Source organism: Orcinus orca, chromosome 4, assembly GCF_937001465.1.
Source record: "Orcinus orca chromosome 4, mOrcOrc1.1, whole genome shotgun sequence".
Classification (NCBI taxonomy): Eukaryota; Metazoa; Chordata; class Mammalia; order Artiodactyla; family Delphinidae; genus Orcinus; species Orcinus orca.
The window spans coordinates 3442245-3467862 of record NC_064562.1 but is presented as its reverse complement, the minus strand read 5'-3'; the positions used below and the strand labels follow the sequence as shown (position 1 = coordinate 3467862).

The following is a 25618-nucleotide window of genomic DNA, read 5'->3' as shown; positions in this document are numbered from 1 at the left end:
GATGAAAATTAGAAATTGAATTTCAACATCGTTTCACGTTGAATAAGAGGTAACGTTGAATTCACAGTGATGACTAGATTAGCCAGGTGCTCAGTTCAGTGAAGGAGTCCAGGCCTGGCTGGGCTTCTGATGCTGAAATGAATGTTTTCATAAAAACTTCTTGTATCAGTTTGTCGTTAAAAATCTCTAAAAGAGATAAGCTTCGCCTCTTGGTGAATCTTGGTCAAGTTCTTAAAGGGCCGCAGCGACAGCGTGCTGAAGTTCAGGGCGCCTGGGAGGGTGCGGTGATTCTGAACCCGCGACGTTCTTCCCCGAGTTAACCATTCCTTTGTGTCCTCTCTGCTCAGCGTTGGCTCCGGGCTGGCCTCCACCCGTATCAGCCCAGTGTGTGCCCACTTTTGACCCCTTACTGGTGACTTTTGGCAAATGCACCTGACGTAAGAAAGCTCTGGAAACACCCAACCACGAGATCATGCCCCACACCCTTCATGGAGTCCAGGAAGAAAACCCTGTTGTCATTCTGACTGATGGTGCTTTTATTTTATTTTATTTTAATATTCTATTGAAGTATAGTTGATTTACAGCGTTGTGCTAATTTCTGCTGTGCAGCAAAGTGATTCAGTTATACATGTATATTCTTTTTCATATTCTTTTCCATGACCGTTTGTCACCGAATGCTGAATATAGTTCCCTGTGCTGTACAGTAGGACCTTGTTGTTTATCCATCCTATACACGCTAGTTTGCATCTGCGAATCCCGAACCCCCAATCTGTCGCTCCCCCACCCTCCTGCCCCTTGGCAACCACAAGTCTGTTCTGTGTGTCTGTGAGTCTGCTTCTGTTTGGCAGATCAGTTCATTTGTGTCATATTTTAGGTTCCACACGTGAGTGATGTCATGTGGTATTTGTCTTTCTCTTTCTGAGTGACTTCGCTCAGTATGATAATCTCTGCATTTAGGTTAGATTCACACGTTCTCTTGTGTTGCTGGGCAGTCATTCTACACCTTCTCTGTCCGCCCTCCGTCCCACTCTCCACGACTCCACTGGGCAATATCTTCTTTTAAAACCTTGAGCATCTTTTCCTCTTTCCTCGCTCTCAGAAGATGCTTCTGCTTCCTGCTTCACAAGGAGAACACCAGCGATCACGAGCTCTCAGCCTGCTCTTTATCCACCTGGCCCTCCTTCCTGCAGCCTTGGGGGAACCTCGGGGAGCCCGTGCCTGCCTGACCCCTCCCTCTTATCTGCATCTACTCGGGGGGCTCCAGCACCCCCCTCTCTCTCTTGCACCATCTTAATTTTTTTTTTTTTTTTTTTTTTTTTGCGGTACGCGGGCCTTTCACTGTTGTGGCCTCTCCCATTGCGGAGCACAGGCTCCGGACGCGCAGGCTCAGTGGCCATGGCTCACGGGCCCAGCCGCTCCACGGTATGTGGGATCTTCCCGAACCGGGACATGAACCCGCGTCCCCTGCATCGGCAGGCGGACTCTCAACCACTGCGCCACCAGGGAAGCCCCATCTTAATGATTTTGACCTTTTATTGGCCCACGTCCCTCAGCATACGAGTAGGCTGTTATTTCTCCTATATTAAGAGGAAGTCCTCCGGATCGCATGTCCCCATCCCACTACCAATCCTGTCGTCGGCTCTGCGGTCAGCAGCGCCTCTCAACTGTCCTTTGTGTTTGCTGTCTCTGTTTTTATTCTCTCCTCAACTCACCCTCCTCAAGCTTTTCACCCCCTCCCTCTACCAAAATCACACCTGAAACATCTCCAAAGAGTGCACGCAGTCGTCCCTCAGGTTCCAGGGCGATTTCTTCCAGGACCCCCTCGGGGACCAAAATCCGAGGATGCTGGAGTGCCCCATGTACAGTGCTGTCGTACAGGCATTGCTAAATCGAGTGTCCGATTCTCTGATCAGACCTGTCATCGGTGTTGGACGCAGCTGATCCTTTATCTTTTCCCGCTGAACACTTTTTCTCCTGCTTTCTAGATCGTCACACCCGTTCCAGTTTCCTCCTAACTCAGTTCCCTGTACTGCTTCCCCCTTCCTCCTTGGACATGGAATTATGGGAGTATCCCTAGGGTCATGGCCCTTTTTTAATCAGGACCTCTCTAGCCAGGCTTGGAAGCCATGATACTTACCTCTTCCTCACCAAAACTCACTCATTCAGCAAGCTCAGCCCATCGCATGGCTTTTCATACAATCCAGAAGCCATTGGCTCTGAAATTCATACATCCAGCCCCTGTGTCTCAGCTAAAACCCTTTTTTGAACATCCACATGCCCCCTCAATGTTTCCATTTGGATTTTATTGGCATTACCTGCTAAGTGCCTTCCTGAAGCCTGCTTTCAGCACAGCAGTGGGTATGACCCTTTTCAAACATAGTCAAATAATAACACACCTTTGCTTGAAACTCTCCAACTAGGGCTGCCCAAATTAGCGAACAAAAATAATTGAATGGGTGTATGTATTATCCTAATTGCATAATTAAGATGCTGTTAATTGTGGTTGTATCTACTTTTTATAGAGTAGAAGTGTTCGCTTTTACTAACACTTTTACATGTTTTAGGCCCTCAGTCCTCTCTCTGAAATCAGCTGAAACCATGAGGATTTTTAGGGAGCAGGGTAGGGGTGAGGGGTGTGAAGATGGTTCCAGAGCACAGAATGCTTAGGGCAAAGGTCGGCAGAGCAGAGTTGCAGGGTAAGGACAAGACAAAGAAAAAAATGTGGGAGGATAGCTATACATTTACCTTGAACTTTAATAAACTCAACTGTGACTTAGCTTCTTCTGAGTAGTCTAGAAATTCTAGTGCAGAAATCTGCTGGTTGTTTTAGTAACCCTGTTAGTTGACTCTGGTTGGAAGAGTTTTACCTTCTGTATACCTGTGACTGTTGCACTCTTTAGAATCCCACTGTCAACCCCTCTCACTTACAGACAAAGCTGTCCAGTAACCCCCTTCCTTCAATGCTCCTGCTTCCGTTCAGGAAGATACATGCATCCAGGAGGTGCCCTTCTTATCAGGGTGATGACCGGGGAGTCTGCTTTTTTTTAAGGATTCTTTTTATTTCTTTCTTTCTTTCTTTGGCTGCGTCGGATCGTAGTTGCGGCATGGGGGACCTTTCACTGCAGCGCGGGCCTCTTCATTGCGGCGTGCGGACTGCAGAATGTGTGAGCTCAGTAGTCGCAGCACACAGGCTTTGTTGCCCCGCGGCATGTGGGATCTTAGTTCCCTGATCAGGGATCGAACCCGCACCCCCTGCATTGGAAGGCGGATTCTTAACCACTGGATCACCAGGGAAGTCCCCAGAGAGTCTACTTTCAGATATTTATTGATCTTAAATTAGGGAACAACGAAGGAGATCTCAGGCTGCCTGTTCTCTCTCAGCTTATGTGTGATGTCAATTGTTTGCTTTATAGTTTAGCTCACAGGGGCAATCTTATCCGTACGCTGTTAGAGCTCATTTCTACAGTGTTGTACGTGCACTGAAAAGTATTGGCAGTATGACGGACCGTTGTTCATACCTACAGTATAATCCCATTTTTAACAATCTTCCTTTGGTGAACATTTAAGTTTTGTATTTCATTTTAATTTTACTCTTCCCTCATCATATTGCTCCAAAAAATGTCCTTGGATTATACCTCTGATTATTTCCTTAGGATAAATTTCTGAATATAAACTTATAAGATCTTAGAAAATACCATCAAGTTGTCCTGCAGAGATGCTGTGACATTTTACTCTGTTTCCCTGTGGTTTATGGGAAGGATATCCTTGCCCTCTCTCTACCTGCAGTGGATATGAATTCTTCTGTCTTCAAGTTGCCTTTCGTCCTTAGGCCTCTTGTATTCTGATTGGAAATGCACACAGATTTCTCCCTTTATTCTATGAGGCCTTCTTCTAGTCAGCCTGCCCATAAATCCACTGCTCTTTCTTCTCCTTCTTTCTCACTGTCCAACTGAACCCAGTTCTCACTCCTGCACTGATGCTCCTTTCCCGGGAAGGCCCTCTTTCTTCCTCACCTCCTTCAGTGAAAGGTCAGTAAGTCCAAGGACACAGAAGGCCACCTATTTAGTGACTACAGTGGCCTGTTAGCATCCCTCTCCTTGGCCTTCCATCACCTTAATGTTGCCCATCTCACTTGTCAGATCTCTCTTCTCTCGCTGCAGGACCACTCGTGCCTCAGGCCCCCTTCAGCCCCTTTGACTCCTGTGTTCTGGGAACCAGTGCCAACCCCCCTGCCTCAGCATCGCAGCTACGTGCTGGGAAATCCCGATTTCCTCCCCTTGATAGTCTCATTTTTCTTGTGCTCTTACTCCATGGCTGTAACCAACATATACCTGTGAATGACTGTCAGTTTCCATCGATGGCCAGTCCTGCATATGTGATGTCAGGGAGGGGTGGCCACCACTCCTCTCCGTCAAATGCCCCAAGCTGAACGTTTTCTTTCTTCCATCCTTACCTGTTTTGTGTACCTGGATAGGTATGTCATGGGCAGCCCACTCTGAAGCTGGAAGTACTTGAGGTCATGCAGGACCCTTGCCCCCCTTTCCCTCTACTCCATCAGCTACCAGATGCAACCACAGTCAAGTGCTTTGACACCCTTCTTTCCCTTCCTCACGGTGGGCATCAGTTCATAGCATATACTCTTTCTTCAGCATTCCGTTGATGTATTTCTGCCAGACCCTAAAAGCCATTAGGGATCAACATTATCCAGGAGAGGGACTTCCCTGGGGGCACAGTGGTTAAAATCTGCCTGCCAATGCAGGGGACATGGGTTTGAGCCCTGGTCTAGGAAGATTCCACATGCCGCGGAGCAACTAAGCCCGTTTACCACAACTACTGAGCCTACTCTCTAGAGCCCGCGAGCCACAACTACTGAAGCTGTGAGCCACAACTACTGAAGCCCGTGCACCACAACTACTGAGCCTGCGCTCTAGAGCCCGCGAGCCACAACTACTGAGCCCGTGCGCCACAACTACTGAGTCAACGAGCCACAACTACTGAGCCTGCACTCTAGAGCCTGCGAGCCACAACTACTGAGCCTGCGTGCCACAACTACTGAAGCCCACATGCCTAGAGCCTGTGCTCCACAAGAGAAGCCACCGCAATGATAAGCCAGCGCAACACAACGAAGAGTAGCCTCCGTTCGCCTCAACTAGAGAAAGCCCGCACACAGCAACAAAGACCCAATGCAGCCAAAAATAAATAAATAAATGAATTAATTAATGAAAATAAAACCAAAACATTATCCAGGAGACATGAGGCTTGTCCTCTGCCCTGAAGGAGATGTGCAATAGTTTCAAGTCAGCGTGGTGCTAGAGACATGGGATCAGAGAAGGGCAGGTAGCCCAGCGATAGTGGATGGAGAGAGAAGTCTGGCTGGTGACAGCCTCCTGGATGAGCTGAGTCTTCATGGGGGAGCAGTGGGGAGCCAGGTGCAGAAGGGAACAAGGCAGTTCCCATCGCGGGGAAGCAGCATGGGCAGGGCTTCAAGCCTGAAGCCCTGTTTATGGCTCCGCCAGAGTCTACACGCCCTTCCCCCCAATCTAGGGCACCTCCTCACGTAGGAAGACCAAGAAAAAAGCCGTGATCGCATCCCACCTTTCTTACAACCTCTCTCACTCTCCTGCTGCTCGTGGAGCTTGGCACACACAGAGGCATCCTGATCAGACCTCGGTCTGTCTCTCCACCCACCACCACCTGCTCTCCCACCCGACGGCAGTGCCTCTGCTGCCCTTCCTCTTCCTTTTAACCCATCACCTTTCTGTTTCCCAGTTCAGGTTCTTTGTAAATATCCAAAGTGTTCTTCTCGTCTAAGTGCTTTCTGGTTCTCTGAGCTCTAGGTTAACTTTCATCTCTTCTTTGTAGTCTCCCCTGATTTTTTCGGGCAGTCGATTGCTCTCCTGGCACTTAGTTTTTAAACGCTGTTGCAGTCCTTACGCACGGATGTAGGTTTGCCCATCAGAAGCTCAGTGGTTGTTCGTCTTCATCACTTCCTGCAAGCACCTGAGTCGTACAGTCCAGTTTGCAGAATGATGTTACTTTCATGTGTCCCTATTTTCAAAGCCATGACTTGCTTATATCAACAGAAGGAAAGACATCTCAGGTGTACTTGGGGATGATGGTAGCAACATTTTACTATTTTTTTCTTTATTTCATATTGTGTGATTTTTTTTTTTTGACCTGCCCAGAATGCTGACCACGTGACACAATTTCATTTTAGTGCAGTGGCCAGCGCTAAAGAACATGATGAAAGAACATATAACTGCTTATACTTTTATTTTTTGGAGATGTTGGGATGTGTGGACAGTCACTGAAGACTTCGTAGCGTAATAGGAATGTCACGGAGTGATTACAATTGTGAAAGACAATGACTTCACACTCGATAAAATAATTGTTCTTCACACTGCATGCTGACTAGTTACTTTGTAGAAGTTTGTGTTAATACAATGCCATACACTGTAGTTAAGATACAGTTACACAGTGTGCCTGACTAGTGAAATCCTGTGCTTTTGGTGGGGTTTCTGTTTGTCTCATTTCATATAAAGACTTTTTAGGCAAGAAATATGAATTCAGAAAACTGAAAACTAGAGATGTTAGTTATGAACATTATTATGCGTTTTTTTTTTTTTAAGTTTCTCAGCACAGAGTTTTTCATGGCCACGAACATACCTAGACGTGCCTTTACTGAACTTGTTGTTCTAAAATGCCCGTTTCACTCCCCAGAATAGCTACTGAATATAAATCTGTTTTAGGAGAGAAAGAAGTTTGAATAAGGGTTTTCCCTGTGGTGCAGGGCAAGCCATGTCAGTGTTATAAGAATGTTGGGTGAGGTATCAATGAACATGGACTAAATAGCTAATGTCACTCCATACACACAAAACAACATAAATCAGGAACTAAATTTTATAATTTACTTATTGATTTATTGATTGGTTGACTGATTGATTGATTTTTGGCTGCGCTGGGTCTTCGTTGCTGCGCGCGGGCTTTCTCTAGTTGCGGTGAGCGGGGGCTGCTCTTCATTGCGGTGCGTGGGCTTCTTACCGCGGTGGCTTCTCTTGTTGCGGAGCATGGGCTCTAGGTGTGCGGGCTTCAGTAGTTGTGGCACATGGGCTCAGTAGTTGTGGCGCACGGCCTTTGTTGTTCTGCGGCATGTGAGATCTTCCCGGACCAGGGCTCGAACCCGTGTCCCCTGCATTGGCAGGTGGATTCTTAACCACTGAGCCACCAGGGAAGTCCCCAGGAACTAAACTTTTAAAGATAATTGTTTATCTTGAGTAAAACTGACATAGTGGGGACGATGAAATGTACAGTTAAAAATGTGTATGATAATTCCTAAGTCTGTACAAGGCTTAACTGCTTATTAAAATGTTTAGTGATACTGTTTTACTTAATTCTTAAAACTTTTCTGAGGTAGGTAGTATCATCCCTGCTTGAAACACTGACCCCTAGAGAAACACATAAATGAAGTGTTCATTTGTAACTTACACAAATGCTCCATTTTATTTGGCCGGTGGGTGTGGCTCCCCTACTTTGAAGAAGAGACCATCTTTTCCATCATCTGCTCTCTGCAGGAGGCCTGGGGAGTGCCCTCCACCCGACAGAAGGAAGGATGCCAGGAGAGGGGAGGGGAGGGGCAGATTTCAGGAGGCGTAAGGAGTGTACAGAGGTTTATGGAATCTGTACAAACCTCTCCCGTTGGGCTCCACTGTGAGTAATCTATAGCATCTTTCAAACAAGGCTGTTTTGTAGAAGTATAATGTTTAAAAGCTGATATATATTTCTGGAAAAGTAAAACTTAAAAATTAGTATTTTTACTGTACCCTACGGACCGTCTGACATAGAATTGTGTAAATTCAGTCAACAAAGGGAAAGGCGAAAGAAAACAGGGAGGCCAGCTAGAAGGCTGTTGCAGGTGGTGGCTTGGGTGATAGGACGGTAGCAGTGGAAGTGGTGAAAAGCGCTCAGGTCCTCTTTGGGGTGTCCCGAGACCAAGTTCAGTGTTGGCGGCAATGTCCCAGCACCAGCTGGGGGAACCACCTTCTGCTCAACTCAGAGCCCTCAGGTTAAGAGCTCAGTCCTACAAGACTGCTTCCCTCCTGGCCTCAGAGACCAGGCACAAGCCCCGGCTGTTACCTGGGCTTCTGACCCACCAGCTACACATGGGATGTTCCAACAATCCCCTCCGATTCTGGCTGGCAGTCATGAATACAGGTTGCTACCGGTGCTCTGACCCACAGCCCCCTCCTCAGATTCCATTAACTTGCTGGAATGGCTCAGAGAACTCAGAGAAGTATTTTACTTACTAGATTATCAGTTTATTATAAAAGGATATCACTCAGAGCAGGCAGATGGACGCACAGGGCGGGATATGGGGAAAGGGCTCCAGGCTTCTGTGCCCCATCCAGGCATGACTCTCCCCAAATCTCCACGTGTTCACCAACCCAGAAGCTCTCTGAACCCATCCTTTTGGGTTTTCATGGAGGCTTCATTACATAGGCTTAATTGGTCAAATCATTGGCCATTGGCATTAGATTCACCCACCTGGTCCTCTTGCCTCCTTGACGGGGCATGGCGGGGGGAATATGGGGGCAGGAGGGGTGACCAGAGACTTGAAAGTTCAAACCCCTCTCACCTGATTGGTTGTCCTGGCAACCAGCCTCCATCCTTAGGTGCGGCCGAGAGTCATCTCCTTAACACCACAAAAGACACCCTTATTGCTCTCATCACTTCGGCAATTCCAAGGTTTTAGGAGCTCTGAAGAAACAGGATGAAGACCAAATCCATATTTCTTACCATAAATCAGATGATCACAGATTCTAACCCTAGTCTGATGGTAGAGCTGAGATAAGGTGGGATGTGGGGTGAAGACACAGGAGAGAAGCAAAGAACAGCTCCACATGATGGGGTCCATTTACTGAGGAAGCACAGGGTAAGGTTACAGAGAGGGGGATGGTGGTAGCGTGTAAGTTGGAGGGAGGTCACTAAAGGAAGGAACGCAGACAGAAGATAGATGAGGTCCGAGCATGGACAGCCTGGAGGTGGGGTGGACCCAGCAAGCACAGCTAAGGAGAAGCATCTGTCCAAGTGGGAAGCAAGTCTGCAGAGCCTGGTGTCGGCTTGGAGACAGAAAATGGACTGTTAGATTCAGCCCTGAGGGGTGGGGCGTCATCGGGGACCTTCATGCCTTACGCACACACTAATTATTTCCATTAGATTATCTCATTATTCCCCTCAAAGGAACTTTCTGAGGGATTTTTTTATTACTCCTCCCAGTTTCAGCTACTTGGTCACACTCTTTATATTGGCAAGTCATTTTAAAATAAATAACTTATACCATTGTTTCTTGCCCCAAATAAAGTCTTCCACCCACATAAAATCTGAATGAGGTTGAGGGTCTTATCTGACTATTAAGCCTACTGAACAGATAATTGAAAGTATCAACCAGTACAGGCGCCATTTCTCAGCTAGATTCCCACAAAGCATTCCGAACATTTCCCTTAATGGCTGTTAAATGATGCATTGAATAAATACGGAGCTGCAAGAGAAATTTCTGTAAGAAAGAGCCTTGAGGATTACGGCTTGAGGTGCACATTAATTCTAGTGTTTCGGGGAAGACGTGTTTTTCTTCTAACAGTTCTTAGCTCACCTTCTCTTTCCTGTGAAGTACCTTCCTGTCGGTCCCTTCTTGAGCACTGAATCAAGGCAAATCCGCAAGCATTCAATATAACAAGATTGGGGAAAGGCGCGTGGTACTTTGCCGTCAAACGCTAGTAGCTGTAGATGTCGTCTCAGCTTTTTAGGGCCCGTCACATGTTTTGATTCAGAGGAATCCTTTTAACAGTCTCAGTAGGAAAGAACCCTTCATTTTGGCTTCGCCCGCAGATGCCATTGGGGAAGGAGTCCTTGGTGCTGTGTTATTTAGTTGTCCCATGGAATCCTAGCTTTCAGTCTGGGTCATTGCTGCTAATTCACAGTTTTACCTAGGAAGTGGAAAACTGTGTGTGTTGACTCTGATTCACCAGCCCACAGTCAGCTGTCCCGGAAAAGCGCTGGTTTCCAGGAGACCTCCCACCCTTTAACTGGGGTGACCTCAGACCAGGAACTTTAGGTGGAGAGGAGTTGGGGTAATGGTGTTGTAATTTGTGAGTCTAGTCAGACGGCAGTGGTTCTCAAGTTTCGCACTGAAAGGAACACTGGGCCGGTAACAGTCTCATCCACTAATTTAGTAAGAAACTGTGCTTATAACATAACCATTCTTCTTTTTTTTTTTTTTTGGAATTTTTAACAAAGCTAGCCATCTCTTTTCCCATATTTGGGCCCAGACAGAACACAGCTGCTACTCAGAGTTTGCCTGAAACTCCGGGAAGGTCAGCTTCAGGTTTGAGCCTTGACGTGACAGCTTTTAAGTGCTGGAGGGTAAACATAGTTCCCTTTTCAGCCTGGACGGTCGCTGGGATCAGCTGTGTAGACAAATCAAGGTTTATTCCATTGCCATGCTCTCTGAGTAAGCGCCGCTCAGTGTTAAGACACGACATGAATACACTTGGCCACTTTCCCTAGGATTTCTCACTTAAATGTATAATCTGCCTCACCCACACAGTATTAAAACATCTGTTCTGGAGTAGTAATGCAAGCATCTGATTTTCTCTGCTGGCTTTAAAATCATTTAAAAACATAACCCAGATAACTTTTGGGACAGAGTCAGATAAAAGCAGGGGGAAAGGAGGAAGAAGCGTGTTTAAATGAATTGTTCCAGAGCATTCTTGTGTCTTTACGGCACTGCCCGTCAGTCGTTCCTGGCAGAAATGTTTGTCTGCAGGCCCCGTCTGCTTCTTAAGCTCTTTAAAAAGCAGCCCTATATTCAATATATCAGCTTGACATGGTGTAACGGAGACTGGAGACACCTTTCAAAGTGATGGAAAGCAAGGCTGCAAGGCTGAACTTCTCTTTTTTCTTCTCTCCCCACACCTGGATGATTACTTTGTTGTTCTTTTGTTTTTAATAACTGCAACAGTAAAACCTAATCCGCATTCCTAACCCTTGTGTTAGGTGTGAATGAAGTGAAGCCCCCTTATCAGTTTGAAATGTCCTTTATGCCTTGGCTGGGAAAGCTGCAGCGTAAGTGTCCGTAGGCCCTGTGCTGCTCAAGGTAAACATTGGTGTGTGTGTATTTGTCCAGGGAAGGTTCATTGTCAATGTCATATTTTTAAATTTGCACTCACCGCAGAAACACTAATAGAAAGACAAGCTGCGGTTTTCTCAAGCTGGGTATTTATCGTGGAATTATAAGCAGTTCGGATAGTACTATTCCAAATAGGAAGTCAGCTATTCTTCTTCTAAAAAAGAAGATGATAATTAATGCATAAGGTATCTAAGTAGCCTTAAGAAAATACAAAACCACTAAGATGTTGATCTTTTAAATGAACCTGGAGAAGCCAACAGAGGAACTCACTTGCTGTCTTCAGCTTGTAACACTGATTCATCCTGGCCCTTACTTTGTCCAGACACATGGGCTGCCCATTATGTTTCAATAATAAAAGTAGAAATATGATTGTTTTTCAGTTATTCTTTCACATTAAGTTCCCTTTTTATGGTCCACACTCACCAGGATTTGTTTGATCCTTGCTGAGTTGCTTATGTGATTCGTAATAGCAAATTCTCAGTTTGGCTTTGTTTTGGCAAAGGGAAAAAGTCTCTTCTGTGAAACAAAATACTTGGTTTGTAAAGGTTAAGCTTCCCAAGGGCAAGAATTTTTGTCGGTTTTCTCACAGCACCCACATGATGGGCTTTTTAATAAATGTTTGTTAAATGACTTAATGGACACGGTATAATATTAACCTTCGTTTGCTGCTCTGGTCGATACGAAGTTGGGAATTCCATGACCACATGCTTTAGTGTGCCAGGGCTGCTGTTACAAAGTACCACAGGCTGGGTAGCTTGCACAACAAAATTCATTTTCTCACAGCTCTGGAGGCTGCACGTTGGAGATCAAGGTGTCAGCAGGATTGATTTCTTCTGAGGCCTCTCTCCTTGGCTTGTAGACGAACACCTTCTCCCTGTGTCTTCACGTGGTCTTTCCTCTGTGCGTATCTGTGTCCAAATTTCCTCTTTTTTCAAGGACCTCTTCTTACAAATTTCTTCTTCTTACAAGCCCAGAGCTGGGATTGCTGGATCAGATGGTAGCTCTAGTTTTCATTTTTTGCTGACCTTCCATACTGTTTTCCATAGTGGCTAAACAAAGTTACCTTCCCACTAACGGTTCATAAGGATTTTTGGGAAACGACACCAAGAGCACAGCAACCAAAGCAAAAATGAAACAAGTAGGACTTCATCAAACTAAAACAGCTTCTGCACATCAAAAGAAGCACTCAGCAACATGAAAAGGCAGTCCGTGACATGGGACAGAATGTATGCAAACCAAGTACTGGACAAGGGTTGATATCCAAAATGTATAAAGAACTCGTACAACTCAATAACCAACCAAACAAAAATCCAATTATAAAATGGGCAGAGGAACTTATCAGACGTTTTTCCAAAGAAGGTGTACAAATGGCCAACAGTACATGAAAAGATGCTCAACGTCACTCATCACCAGGGAAACACAGATCAAAACCACAGTGAGGTATCGCCTCACACCTGTTAGGATGGCCGTCAGCAAGAAGACAAGAGATAGCAGGTGCTGGCGAGGGTGCGGAGAAAACGGACCCTCTTGTATCCCACAGTTACATGGAATTCTTAAACGTAAAAGCTGGAAAGAATCTTAAAGGTCACTGGGTTTAAGCAGCCATGCTTCACAGAGGGGAAAACTGAGGCTCACCTGGGTTACAGTATTTGCTGAAATTCCCTCTCCTGATGTAGTAGCTTCAGGGGTAAGTGCAGGCTCCCCGACTCCTGATCAGGGCTCTTCTCTCGTGTCATGCTGCCACTCGGAATGACCCTCACCAAGGAATTAAAAAGACCTCATCTTGTATAGGATCATTACACACGGTTCTGACATTCTAGAACTGGACCTCATCTTGTATAGGATCATTACACTCGGTCCTGACATTCTAGAAATGGTTTGACAGGACAACTCATTGCATAGAGATTTCACAGCTCTTTCCTCGTCTTTCAGGATCTGTCCTTACAAAGTCATATAGCCAAAAGGGTCTAGACTAGGATTAGATTATCCACCCAGGTTATTGCTGCTGCAGTGAAGAGCATAGCAGAAAAGCTTTTCTCTGGCTTACTGAAGTAGGGGTATTGATTTAGTTAGCTATGTACATTACAGAAGCCAAGAAACACTGCTTTTTGTTTCTGAACATTGGCTTCCACTAAATAACACAACCCATAGCTTAGTGATAAGCATCTATTTTCATGACAACTGAGAGAGCTGGGGGGAGGGGAATAGGCAAATCCAATTCAATTCGAGGCCCTTAGCCCAATCGTAAGTACTTTTACACAGCAAAGATATTGGTAGAATTTTCTAGACACTAAATATGAGAGCAAAGCCTCTAGGCTTGTACCAGAAAGAGGAGTTCTTAGTTAGAGGAGAAATTAAAGCTTAAAAGAAGTAGAAGGTATTTTTCCCTCTAACTTTTTTTTTTTCCAATGCCCCCCTTTTCTCTGAAAACTCCCTTTAGACAACTTAGAAAAGCAGAACTTCAAAAGTGAACAACTTGATTGTTCCTTGAACCAGTGGGTGGGTGACAGTCATGAGGAAGCCCTTAAAAAAGAAAAGCGCTGCTTCCTCTGTTCTGTCCCGGGATTGAATCTTTGAATCCAGAGGAAGTGAGTTAATTCTCCCCTCCTGTTTCTTTTGGGTGGGGACTGCTGTGTGTGCGCCTGTGTGTATGGGGTTATCTTTTGAAAGCATGTCTTATTTTAATTTAAATATTTAGAAGTGTGGAGATTTATAACATCAACCAATTAACTGCATGCGGCAACATTTGCCAAGTTGTTTTTTTCCCTTTGTCATTTGAGGGGATTGATATTCTGATACTTCACTGAACCCAAGATGGGCATATTCTGTTTGTCCAACATTACAGACTTATTGTGTTTTCTTTTTCTGTGTAACTACTTTAAACTTTAGCTCAGAGGTCCTCATTTCAGTTGGAACTTTTCATTGTTCTTGAAGGAATGCTCTATACATTTCCAACAGACGTGGAAGCAAAATAAGCCAACCCCAGAGCATAAATAACAATTTTATATCATGCCTACAGTATACATCTGCACTCTGACACTTTAATGAATACTGTATACTTTTTGTGTAGGCTTTCTATACACTTACCCTCTGTGTGCAGATTGACACATTTGATTTGTTTTGTATCATCACAGTCATAACTCAGTTATCCTTTGAGTAATACTGACTCTTTTCACTTTACATAAACATACACATTTTGGCGTATAGTTTAAAAATTTGCAAAACCGTTGCATCAAGTTTTTCACATTATAAATTTAATCAATATGAACCAAATTGGCTAAATTAGTCATGAACACTTTTATTAGAGAATTGCTTATTTATATCCATACTGCACTTATCAGTCATAATAGTACTCTCTGTCAAAGCAATATTGCATTTCTTGGACAATTAAAAACATTCTGGTAGTAAAGAGGAACGTATTAAATGTGCTTTCTACTCTTAAAAGTTGGATAGAATAATGGAAAAACATCTTAGTGCTAATATTTTAGCCAGAATCTTGACATTATTGAAAGTAGATCTTTAAAATAAGAATGAAATCAGTGTTGACCAAAGCTGCCACATTCATTTCTGCAGATTATCCTCTATAAACCCCACAGCCACCATGGGCAATGGGGCTTGGGACCCACAAAGCCATGAGTCCCAGCAGGGGCTGTGTCTGCCCCAGAGAACGGATGTCCTTTTTTTTCTGAAAAGCAAGTACCCTCTGCTTTTCAAGCCATGTGTCCACAGGATAGCCTGGAGAGGGTCTTTTCCAGATTGACCCAGTTGAGGTGTTTGGGGAAGCAATGGCCCTGTTACTCGGGAAGGTTTCATGGATGGGTTGGGTTTCAAGAAAGGCTGTTAGAAATGGTAAAGATTTATTATGTGAATCACAAGATGGAGAGTTTTGCCCGGGGAGGGGGGGCAGCAACGTAAGCATGGGGAGAAGTGCAAGGTCAAGGTCAGAGGAATATGACATGTGCAGCAGCCAGTGAGGAGACTAGATTGATTGGGACAAAATGTGCCTGTCTTTGATGAGTGGAGGATTAGATGCGAAAGGTGAGCGAAGGTCAGGTGGTGAGGATTCTGAGTGTGGGGAAAGGAATTTGGATTTTATCTTCCAGATGAGAAATCACTCTAGGCATTTGTCCAAATCCATCCCGTGATCAGCGATAACTTATTTTAGGTAGATTAACCCAGGGTTATGCAGCATAGAACAAAAGGAATAAGAAAGAGTAAAGGCAGGGAGACAAGGTTAGAGACTGCTAAATATAGTCCATTGTTTTCAGGGTCTGCCCTGTATCCGAGTAATGACGATGAAAAGGAAGAGCTGATATGATAGTTTTTTTAATTATAGCAAATGTTTTCATTTTTACCTGATCTCTAGAGAGAATCCATACTTATTATAGAAAATGCTGAAAATATGGATAGATGTAAGGAAGAAAATGGAAATCACCCACCCTCGTTAAAACCATCGATGAGCGCTCCGCATTAGGTGCTCTGATTTTTCTTCGTTTTGTTTCAATGTCTGTATGTTGAAATCATGGTATAGTAATGCTATGCTTACACAGCTTGGATTTCTTGTCATTTACTACATACTAGGCATTTCTTTTTTAACAGAAAAATCCTAGAAGACCTAATTTTTTATTTTTTATTTTTATATTTTTTGCGGTACGCGGGCCTCTCCCTGCTGTGGCCTCTCCCGTTGCGGAGCACAGGCTCTGGACGCGCAGGCTCAGCGGCCAGCCGCTCCACGGCATGTGGGATCTTCCCGGACCGGGGCACGAACCTGCATGCCCTGCATCGGCAGGCCGACTCTCAACCACTGCACCACCAGGGAAGCCCAAGACCTCATTTTTTTTATTGCAGTATAGTTGATTTACAGTGTTGTGTTAATTTCTGCTGTACAGCAAAGTGATTCAGTAATACATATATGTACATCTTCTTTTTTCAGATTATTTTCTATTATAGTTTAATACGGGGTATCGAATAGAATTCCCTGTGCTATACAGTAGGTCCTTGTTGGTTAATCTATTTTAGATCTAATATCCTGTATTTGTTAATCCCGAACTCCTAATTTATCCTCCCCCTCCAGCCCGCTTTCCACTTTGGTAATCATAAATTTGTTCTCTATGTCTGTGAGTCTGTTTCTCTTTTGTAAATAAGTTCATTTGTGTCATATTTTAGATTCCACATATAAGTGATGTCATATGGTATTCGTCTTTCTCTTTCTGACTGACTTCACTCACTATGACCATCTCTAGGTCCGTCCATGTTGCCACAAATGGCATTATTCCCTTCTTGTTTATGGCTGAGTAATATGCCATCATATATAGGTACCACGTCTTCTCTATTCGTTCATCTCTCGATGGACATTTAGGTTGCTCCACATCTTGCTGGAGGGCCTCGTTTTTCATGCCTGTCCCACTATTTCAGTTTATGACTGCAGGGTCATTAACTATTCCACTATTGTAAATTACATTGTGACCAACTTTTTGTTATTATAAACATTACTGTAATAAACGTCAGTCAACATAAATGTTTTATTCCATACTATTCCCTTTTCTTCTTCTTCTGCAGATAAACAAATAGAAAAATTTTAAAAATTAAGTGGAGCGTTTGTTCCTGTATGTATTTTGCCTGTTTTGATTTCAGTTCTAATCTACCACTCCCCACTTTTAGTCCACTTTAAAAATTGGGGAAGGGAGGAGTGTGTTTCTTAACGGACTTTTCCTGAAATCGTTACCTCCTTTTGGTGCTTGCCTTTTAAAATGGTGCACTTTAATCCATCGCTCTGTACATGAGCATTTAGGTGGTTTTCAGTTTTTCTCCTTTCAACACTGTGATGAATTGATATTCATGTGCACATATTTCCATGTGCACAAATAAAAGGCTATAACCTCAAAAGTGAACTACAGGGACATGGGACATATCCATCTTCAACTTTAGTATCCTGTGTACATCAGTTACATCAACTACAGTGATACCAATATATACTCACTTCTGCAGGCAGACCAGAAAAATTCCAATTTACCCACATCCTTGGCAATCCTTTCCTTTCAATGCTCGCCGGTCTCCTGTAAGTGAAATAGTATCTCTTTTTTTGTATGTGAAATATCTCATTTTGGTTTGCATTTCTCTGATAACTAATGAATTTTAGCATGTTTTCATATGTCTAGTGGCCATTCAAGCTTCTTGTCTGGAATTTGTCCATTTTCTATTGAGTTTGTTTTTTTCCGTGTACTCTGTCCTGTGACAGGTATATGGTTTGCCAAGGTGTTCTCCCAGTGTCTGTATTTTAACTCTGTTTATTACAAAAAATTTAGGCAGATTTATCAAAGTTCTCTTTTATGGTTTGGGTGTTTTCTATCTTGATTAACAACTCCTTCTCCAACGTCAAAGGCTTTAGCTTTTCACTTATATATTTTTTTCTTATTCTTTATGGGTTAATTACTTTACATTACATTTTTAATTCCTCTGACACACCTGGGAGTTCCCAGGTGATTTTCAGAATGAGGAGGATAAAAAGTTGAAAACAAAAGAAAACTTTGGTAAAAACTCTATTAAGGCTTCCGTTGTTAAGTCCATAACTGAACCATGGAGGCATCTTTGCCTACCGTGGTTTGTGGTAACGAAAGTGAGTGTCTTGCCCATTGAAAATCTTTTCCCACAGAAACTCCGTCCAAGTTCATCTGCATGAAGCCTTGGCAAAGTAGTTTACTGCTCACTGGGGTTGAATACAGTTTCACTTCCAGGTGTTTTCGGCCTTAGTCTGCCTATCTAACCTCGTGCGTGAGTCCAGAAGGAGCACGTCGTTTTTTTAAAAACGGTTGCCGTCTGACACTGGATTCGTTTTACTTTCAGCAGTTGACAGAAACTGTGAGTCCTTCCGTGCTCCCCGCTGCAGCTTTGCCACTGGACCTGCTTAACAATGCTGTCACTGCGTTTAGCACCTTGGAAGATCTTATTCGGTATCTTGAACCAGATAGATGGCAGCTGGACTTAGAAGATCTCTACAGGCCCACATGGCAACTGCTGGGCAAGGCTTTTGTGTTTGGAAGAAAATCCAGAGGTAAGCTCTCTCTTCAGGTTAGCACCTCATTTAAGTTTCTTAGCAGCTAATGTTTCAGATTCTTCTGCCGTACCTTCTAATGAGGAGAGTTTAAAATTCTTCCCCGATGAAGTTTAAATAATCAACCTTCTTAACATTTGAGCATATTTACGTATTAAATAAGAATACATATAAAAGGAGGGTTTGGAAGATTAAAAGAGATGCTTTTGCTGAAAATTCCTGTTATTTCTTTAATTCAAAAATATCATTTTGATGAAGTCCTGTGCTACATTTCTCAAGAAACATTGCTTATTCAAACTTAATATTTGGGGTATATTGATTCAGAGATTCAAGAGAGATTATCATAGCTGCTAAACCAGGTTTAGGGCTAGAAAAGGGGAAAGCTCTATTAAAATCTGTATTCACCATGACCCCATGAGTCAGGATTATATCAATTTCCATTTCCTAAGCCTAGAAACTTTTCTAAATAATACGAAAAATAACAATGGCTCCCCAGAAAACAGAACTGTAGTTTCCAAGACAGAAGTCACTGTAAGAAAATAATGCTCTAAAGGAACTCACACCATGATAATTTTTTCTATGTAAATATGCTTCTGAAATGATCACTTTTGCTTCTATGAGCACATCTCCCTTCAAGAGTGAAAGTGTTGATAATTAAACTTAATTTCACATGGTCAAGAGATTGGAGATAATGTTAGCCGAATCTGTTCTCAGGTCAGGTAACTTTCCTCGTCACCCTAAACTTGGAAAGCATCCCTCTCAAACACAAATGAAAATGTAACTGGGTAGTTACAAAGCCCTCAGACAATCTGTTTCAGTCTGTCAGAAACTTTGAAATCTACCCAGGGTCCCTTTAGAGAACGGAGGACAGTCTGCAGAAAGTCTGTAGAAAGCACAGTGTTTAGTTAATTTGAGCGACTCACAGGGGCAGATTGCATCAGACTGGTCAGAAAGAAACCCGATTCCTGCCCTCTCCTGCTAAGAGTTGCAGCCCTTCTGATCAGGACTTAACATCTCAGCAGATCATGTTCGGACTTGCCCAGCACGGTGTTCTGCTGGACCAGCAGCCCTGGTTTCCTCTCAGCGATATTGGAAATCGCTGTTCACGTCCAGAGGCAGCTGAATCTTGTCCAGATGCTGAAAACGGTTACATATTTATAGGACATGATCGTGATAAATAACTCACCAACAACAACACTTCCCTTCCCTCCCACTTAGGAACGGGAAGATGAAGATTTGCAAGGCTGGCTGAAACGCCCCTGAATAGAGCCTTTGTTAGCAAATTCGAGGTAGATTATCCCGTGGATCCGTAAGAAGCAGAGGGAGTCAACCGGACTGAGCTCAGATCTAGTTTTTTGACAGCCGATGTTGGGATACGAGCCTGAAATTCTCCCCTCTAACCCTGCCTGTATGCCTGCACCTCTCACGTGGTGCTCAGTGAAGATCTGGCCGGAGGCTAGGGTGTATTTAAGAGGCCCAGCGCTGAACCAGATCTCTCAAATATTCATTTAACACTTTCCAAATTGAAGCCCTTTGCAGTTTGCCAAAACTATTAACTTTTTAAGTGTACAGTAAGTGTGAGCAAAGCAGTGTATATTTTTGGAACTCTACATAAACTAAAATGCAGGTGTGGGATAACATCTCTATAGACAAAACCAGCTCCCCCCCCACAGGAGTCTTTCTACAAAGGAAGGAGGAGTAAAACATTTAAAAGCTTCTAATTAGAGATTGAGATAGATTTTCCACAGAATAAACATATCACAGCGTTACCACATTCATCTTAGAAAGACCACCCTCAGATTGCATTACGTTAATAGAATATCCTTGGGCTGAGTGTCTGAAAAAAATGAACACTGACAAAGTAAACTGTGATCGTAATTTTTTTCAATCAGTATTATTCTGTTTAGGAAAACTTGCAATATTTATTAATCTGAACAAGAAAACAGGCATTAGAAAAACAGTTTTTATTGACGACAGGCTTCAAATCTTCATTCTTTAGAAAGACAAGCTAATGCATGTATTGTCTTAGGAGGTTGTTACGAAAAGGAAATAAAGCATCTGAAGGCTAAGTTTACTTTACAGATATTTGGCAGAGGGAAACTTCCACATTATTACAGTTAAGCTATTAAAATGTATGTGTTGGTGTTCTACCCAATGTTTGGAGAATTTGTGACACCAGTCATAGTCACGTGACTTATTCTAATGATGCTTAGATGTGTTTGAAGCCCTAGAAGTAGGAAGCATAAATTTCAAATAACATATGCTAAATGTAAAGTCCTTCCTTGTATTTTTAGCCCAGAGGGGACTGTGTTAATGTCTTTCCTTTTCTTTATTTTCCCTTTCTTCCTCCGGTTCAGCGTGTTCATTCATACCTTACTACTACAGAAAAGAAAAACCCATATTTTTCAAGTCAGGTTTAACTAGTACTTAGAAAGGGCTTTTGACTTTCGTGTCAAACATGATAGATGAGTGGAAGCTAAGTTGAAAGTCTGTTTAAATTTTCACATTGTAGCAGGTATCATAACTTGGTTCACTTGGGAAATCCATCTAACCTTTTATTGTGGTTAAGTAAACATTTTAAAGCTAACATATACAGACTCATTTTCTAGTTTCATGAACTAGTATGTTTAAAACTCTTTAAGGTAGATGAATATCCTTTGAAAGCTAAGAGTTCATTCACATTCTAAAGAAGGATAAATCTTAAAGAAGCATTAAAAACTCTGGCAACTGGCTTTTGTATGTGTCTGCCTGTTTTAGGCGTTCTCGCTCCTTGCCTAGATGTTAACTTCTAGCGAAAAGATTCAAAGAAGCTCATGTACAACTTGGACAGTGAAAGAGCTGTACGTGTATAGACGTAGGTTAGGCTCCGGCAAAATGAAATGAGGTAAAATACGTGACATCATTTAACCTAATTATCTCATTAATTTTATTGGAGATAAGCTTCTCTTTAATGACCCTCGAAAGAATGAACTCTTTTCCTCTTAAATATTTAAAAGCTTTGCTGTCACAGGGTCATTTTTCAGATGAAAGGGAAATCTTTAGATAAATAAAACAGTGATTTTCTCTTAGGTTGGAAAAAATAATTTCTAGCTGAATAATATGTTGAAATGAACTTATTGAATTAGCATTTCCTCCGTGTTTCCCTTACTTGACCAAGGTTTTAGTCAACCATATGGTTTACGTGTGCTTATAATTGACAATTGCATTTGCATAAGCTGTAATATATTTCTTGAAAATACTTACATTGGCTTCCTTTGACATTTTAGAAAAACTTGACCACATACTCAAGAATAACCTAGCTAAGAAAACAAGCATTTGATTCTTAATTACCTTGTCACTTTAAAAGTATTTAAAAATGTTGGCATTTAATTTTTAAGACTGGGTTATGTAGTGATTATTATTACCTGAAGCTATCTTTAACCAGAAAATATTATTTATAATGTTGCCAATATGACTGAAAAGGTATATAGCCAGATTTAGTATAGTTTAGATAGTATTCCTAAATTTTAATAAAAACTTTGTTTTTGAAGGAAAAAAGCTCTGATGAATTATGTGTTATTCAAAACTTCAATTTTATTGGAATTGCTTTGATTTGAGTATTTCTAGGGGAAAAAAAGGCAAAGCTGTAAAGCAGAAATTAAAATCATATTAGAATTGCTTATCCTAATAATTATCAGCTACTTCATATGTTATGTTTAAGCTCATGTTAAACATGACGTGTTATTTTGATCTGATTTAACTGAGGCAGTATCATTCTATAGTTGACAACAATGGTTCTTTAGAACGTACTGCAACAATCTAATGAAAGGACATTTGGTTTGGTCTTCACATGGAGACACTCTCTTAAAGAATAAATCGCGGCATAGTTAACCAAGTTACTAAAAGAATAGAGACAGTGGTTATAAGTTAGTCATTTCTTCTGCCCTTCAGGAGAATAGACATCTGAAAAGGAGTCTAGTTAAGCTCAATTTCCAAGTCCAAACATTTCTCAACGCGCCAGAAGCAGTGCTTTCCAGCAACTTCTGCTCCTTTCAAACGTGTCCTTTCCCCCACTCCTGGTCCACTCAGCCGTCTTCAGAAATTCATTTGCTTCATTTCCTTTTCACGCTCTATGATTCTTGTTGCCAGGAAGATTATAGACGGTTCTGTCAACAAGTGTCTGTACGTTGTGTTTCGTTCATTGCGGGAGCTTGTCATCCTTCTAAAAATCGCATCTGTGTTTTCATCAAAGCTTTCCTTTTACATTCTATTCTTCCCTCCCACGCCCCCCTTGTTTACTTTTTTCCAAAGGTTAAAAGGTGTAGTCCCCTTTTTCTCTAGAAAGTTTCCTGTTTATAGCTGGTAACTCTTCTGTAGTCTCCATCCTCAGCACTGCACAATGCCGTCCCTTCATCCGTCCCTGGGTCACAAGGAAGCTCTGTTTGCCATAAGACGGAAAGCCCAGCCTGCGAGCTGCATCGCCCTAAGACCTAGTTAGATAATCGGGGTTCTTACTGGGGCGATTGTTCGGGAGATGTCTAGATTTCTGTATGAGAGAGAGCGCGAGGGCGCTTGGTGAAATCGCAAGGCTCAGAGCATGACCGCCTCTTCCTCTGCTCCCCTGTGTGCCGTGCAGTGCTGGGCCTGAACCTGCTCAAGGAGGAGGTGCGGCTCTATAGCTGCACGCCTCGCAACTTCTCCGTGTCCATCCGGGAGGAGCTCAAGAGGACCGACACCGTCTTCTGGCCGGGCTGTCTCCTGGTGAAGCGCTGCGGCGGGAACTGCGCGTGCTGCCTGCACACCTGCAGCGAGTGTCAGTGTGTCCCCAGCAAAGTCACCAAGAAGTATCACGAGGTACGGACAGCCTTTCCCTTCCCGAAAGATGACAGACCAGCCTCTCTGAAGTGGATTTTGGTTTATAAGGGAGATGTCGTCTTCACAAAAACCAGACCAGACAAAACCAAGGTTTACCAAAGAGCTCAAGTTTTCATTTATTATTATTATTATTATTATTTTAAATTTATTGTGTTTTTTTTTGGCTGCATTGGGTCCTCGTTGCTGCGCGCGGGCTTTCTCTAGTTGTGGTGAGCGGGGGCTACTCTTCGTTGCGGTGCGCGGGCTTCTCATTGTGGCGGCTTCTCTTGTTGTGGAGCACGGCCTCTAGGCACGTGGGCTTCAGTAGTTGTAGCGCACGGGCTCAGTAGTTGTGGCTCGTGGGCACTAGAGCGCAGGCTCAGTAGTTGTGGCTCATGGACTCTAGAGCGCAGGCTCAGTAGTTGTGGCTCGTGCGCTCCAGAGCGCAGGCTCAGTAGTTGTGGCTCACGTGCTCTAGAGTGCAGCCTCAGTAGTTGTGGCGCACGGGCTTCGTTGCTCCGTGGCATGTGGGATCTTCCAGGACCAGGGCTCAAACCCGTCCCCTGCACTGGCAGGCAGATTCTTAACCACTGCGCCACCAGGGAAATCCCTGTTTTTTAATTAGGACCTTGAACTCAGGAAACCAGACATCAAGGATTTAGAAAGCTTGTCCTCTGATAGCACATCATGGGTACTCAGTGGAGGTTTTCTGTCTCATACAAAAAAGAAACTGTTTTTCCAGGGAGGAAAATGGGTGAAACTTTTCACCTCTTCAAAATATGAAGGGAAAATATTTCAAAGACAAACTTGGAGGTAAATTATGGTCTATTTTGGAGAAAATAAAGATCTTTAATATTTATCTTTCCATTTGTGGCCATTTGGGCACATAAATTCCAAGGGACATATTCATAATTATACTTCCTGTTATTTCATCATTTATATCTTCCTCTTATTCATGGTGCCCCAAATAGTATGTTAAGCTTTTTATAGATCCTTCATCCTTCCCTTTATTCCATGGAATTAAGGAAAATACAATATTAAATGTTAGTAATTATTGTTTTTCAGAGCCTTGGGGACCTTAGAGTTTATACGTTTCAAGTTTTCATTATCCCCGGTGATACCCCACCCCCTCCGGTCCCCCCCAGAAGCACGTGGCTTTCGTACATCCGGAAGCGACCCCTTCCTTCTGGCTCACCTTCAGTTTTTACAAAATGTCTTTTACAAACTTTAATTTTCACAAAACCAAACCAAAATCTACCTCCTGACTTCATTTGGATATGGCTTCGTTCATTTTCACTTTTTTCTGCTAAATAAAAGAGTAACACAAACTAAATACCCACTTAATAAATGAAATGATTTTACCTGTGAGTGAAGACGTCGGTGAAACCCTAATCTGTTGGGTAATCTGAACAGGTAGCCGCGCTCATGTGACGTGGTTGCCCAGCTCTTCCCCAATATTGTGTTGGCAGGTGATTAAGTGGGAGAAGAGCAGTGGATTCCAGACAAGGTGGCTGTTTCCCTCCTAGATCTACCATTAACTTGTAACCATCCACAGGACACTTAACCTTTGTAAAACATGTGCAAACTCTGATAATCTCTCAGGTTTTTCCTAAAGGGGTTATTCTCTGACAATTGTTAGATGGCAAGTTTTAGAAGATGACATCCAAACCTGGCAGTCTGGGATAAAAGTAGGACTGTTGACTGCCGTCCTCATAGTCCGCTTTCGTTTCTACACCACACACGTCTAAAGATCCTTGTGCTGGGAACGGGTGCACTCCTGTTCAGGAGGAGGTCCTCGGGAGCTTGTGAGAGCCCCAGCTCCACTCTGCCCAGACGACGGCTTGTTGCTACTCTAAGAACTGGAAGTCTAGTCAAGAAAAAACCCTTATGGGGTGGTTTTGTTACCGAACGAGACTTGGGTCTGCTTGCTGGGGCAGTAAGGCTGCTGAACCAGGTCGTGGGGAGGAGAGTGCGGTATTCATTGCAGGTGCCAAGCAAGGAGACCAGGCAGCCAGTGCTCAAAAGACCCAAACTCCTCAAAGGCTTTCAGGGACAGGTTTTTAAAGCCAGGGGGAGGTGTGTGATCAGCTGGTGGACACTCTTCCGATTGGTTGGTGGTGAGGTCATCGGGAGTCCACATCATCAACCTTCTGGTTCCAACCGGTCTGGGATCTACATGCTTGTGGGCAGCATGCAGTTAACTTCTTCCATCTGGTGGCGGTTTCAGTATCTGCAAAACAGCTCAAGGGACCTGACTCAGAATATCATCTGTAGCCCGTGAGGAGGAACTGAAGGTCCTTGACTTTGCTTAATGGCTAAACTGTTATTATTTTGTCTTGCTGTACTGTTTTCCTTTCTTTATGCGTTTTCTCATTTCTCTGATTAAATGACTAGAGTTTTTCCACAGACAAAAGACAGGCAGAGGACATGCGGCCGGGCAGGCGAGGAGGTCTGCTCTGGGAAGGCCTCCCAGGGTCCTGCTCATGAAAGCACATGAAAGTTAAAAGGCCTTAAAGGGTCGGCAGATCTTAGAGTTGGTTGGCATAATGTAA

General features: G+C 43.3%; 1 protein-coding gene across 2 annotated transcripts in view; it reads left to right on the top strand.

The window, feature by feature from the left end:
* Positions 1-25618, top strand: part of PDGFC (platelet derived growth factor C) — a 218468-nt gene that overhangs the window by 186593 nt on the left and 6257 nt on the right. Inside the window, exons 4-5 of one of the 2 annotated variants that reach the window (XM_049709036.1) lie at positions 18029-18233; positions 22849-23066. In XM_049709036.1, coding sequence (XP_049564993.1) covers positions 18029-18233; positions 22849-23066 — 423 coding nt within the window. Of the gene's footprint in view, positions 1-18025; positions 18234-22848; positions 23067-25618 lie in introns of both variants that reach the window. The other variant, XM_004266172.4, reaches the window with a different exon arrangement.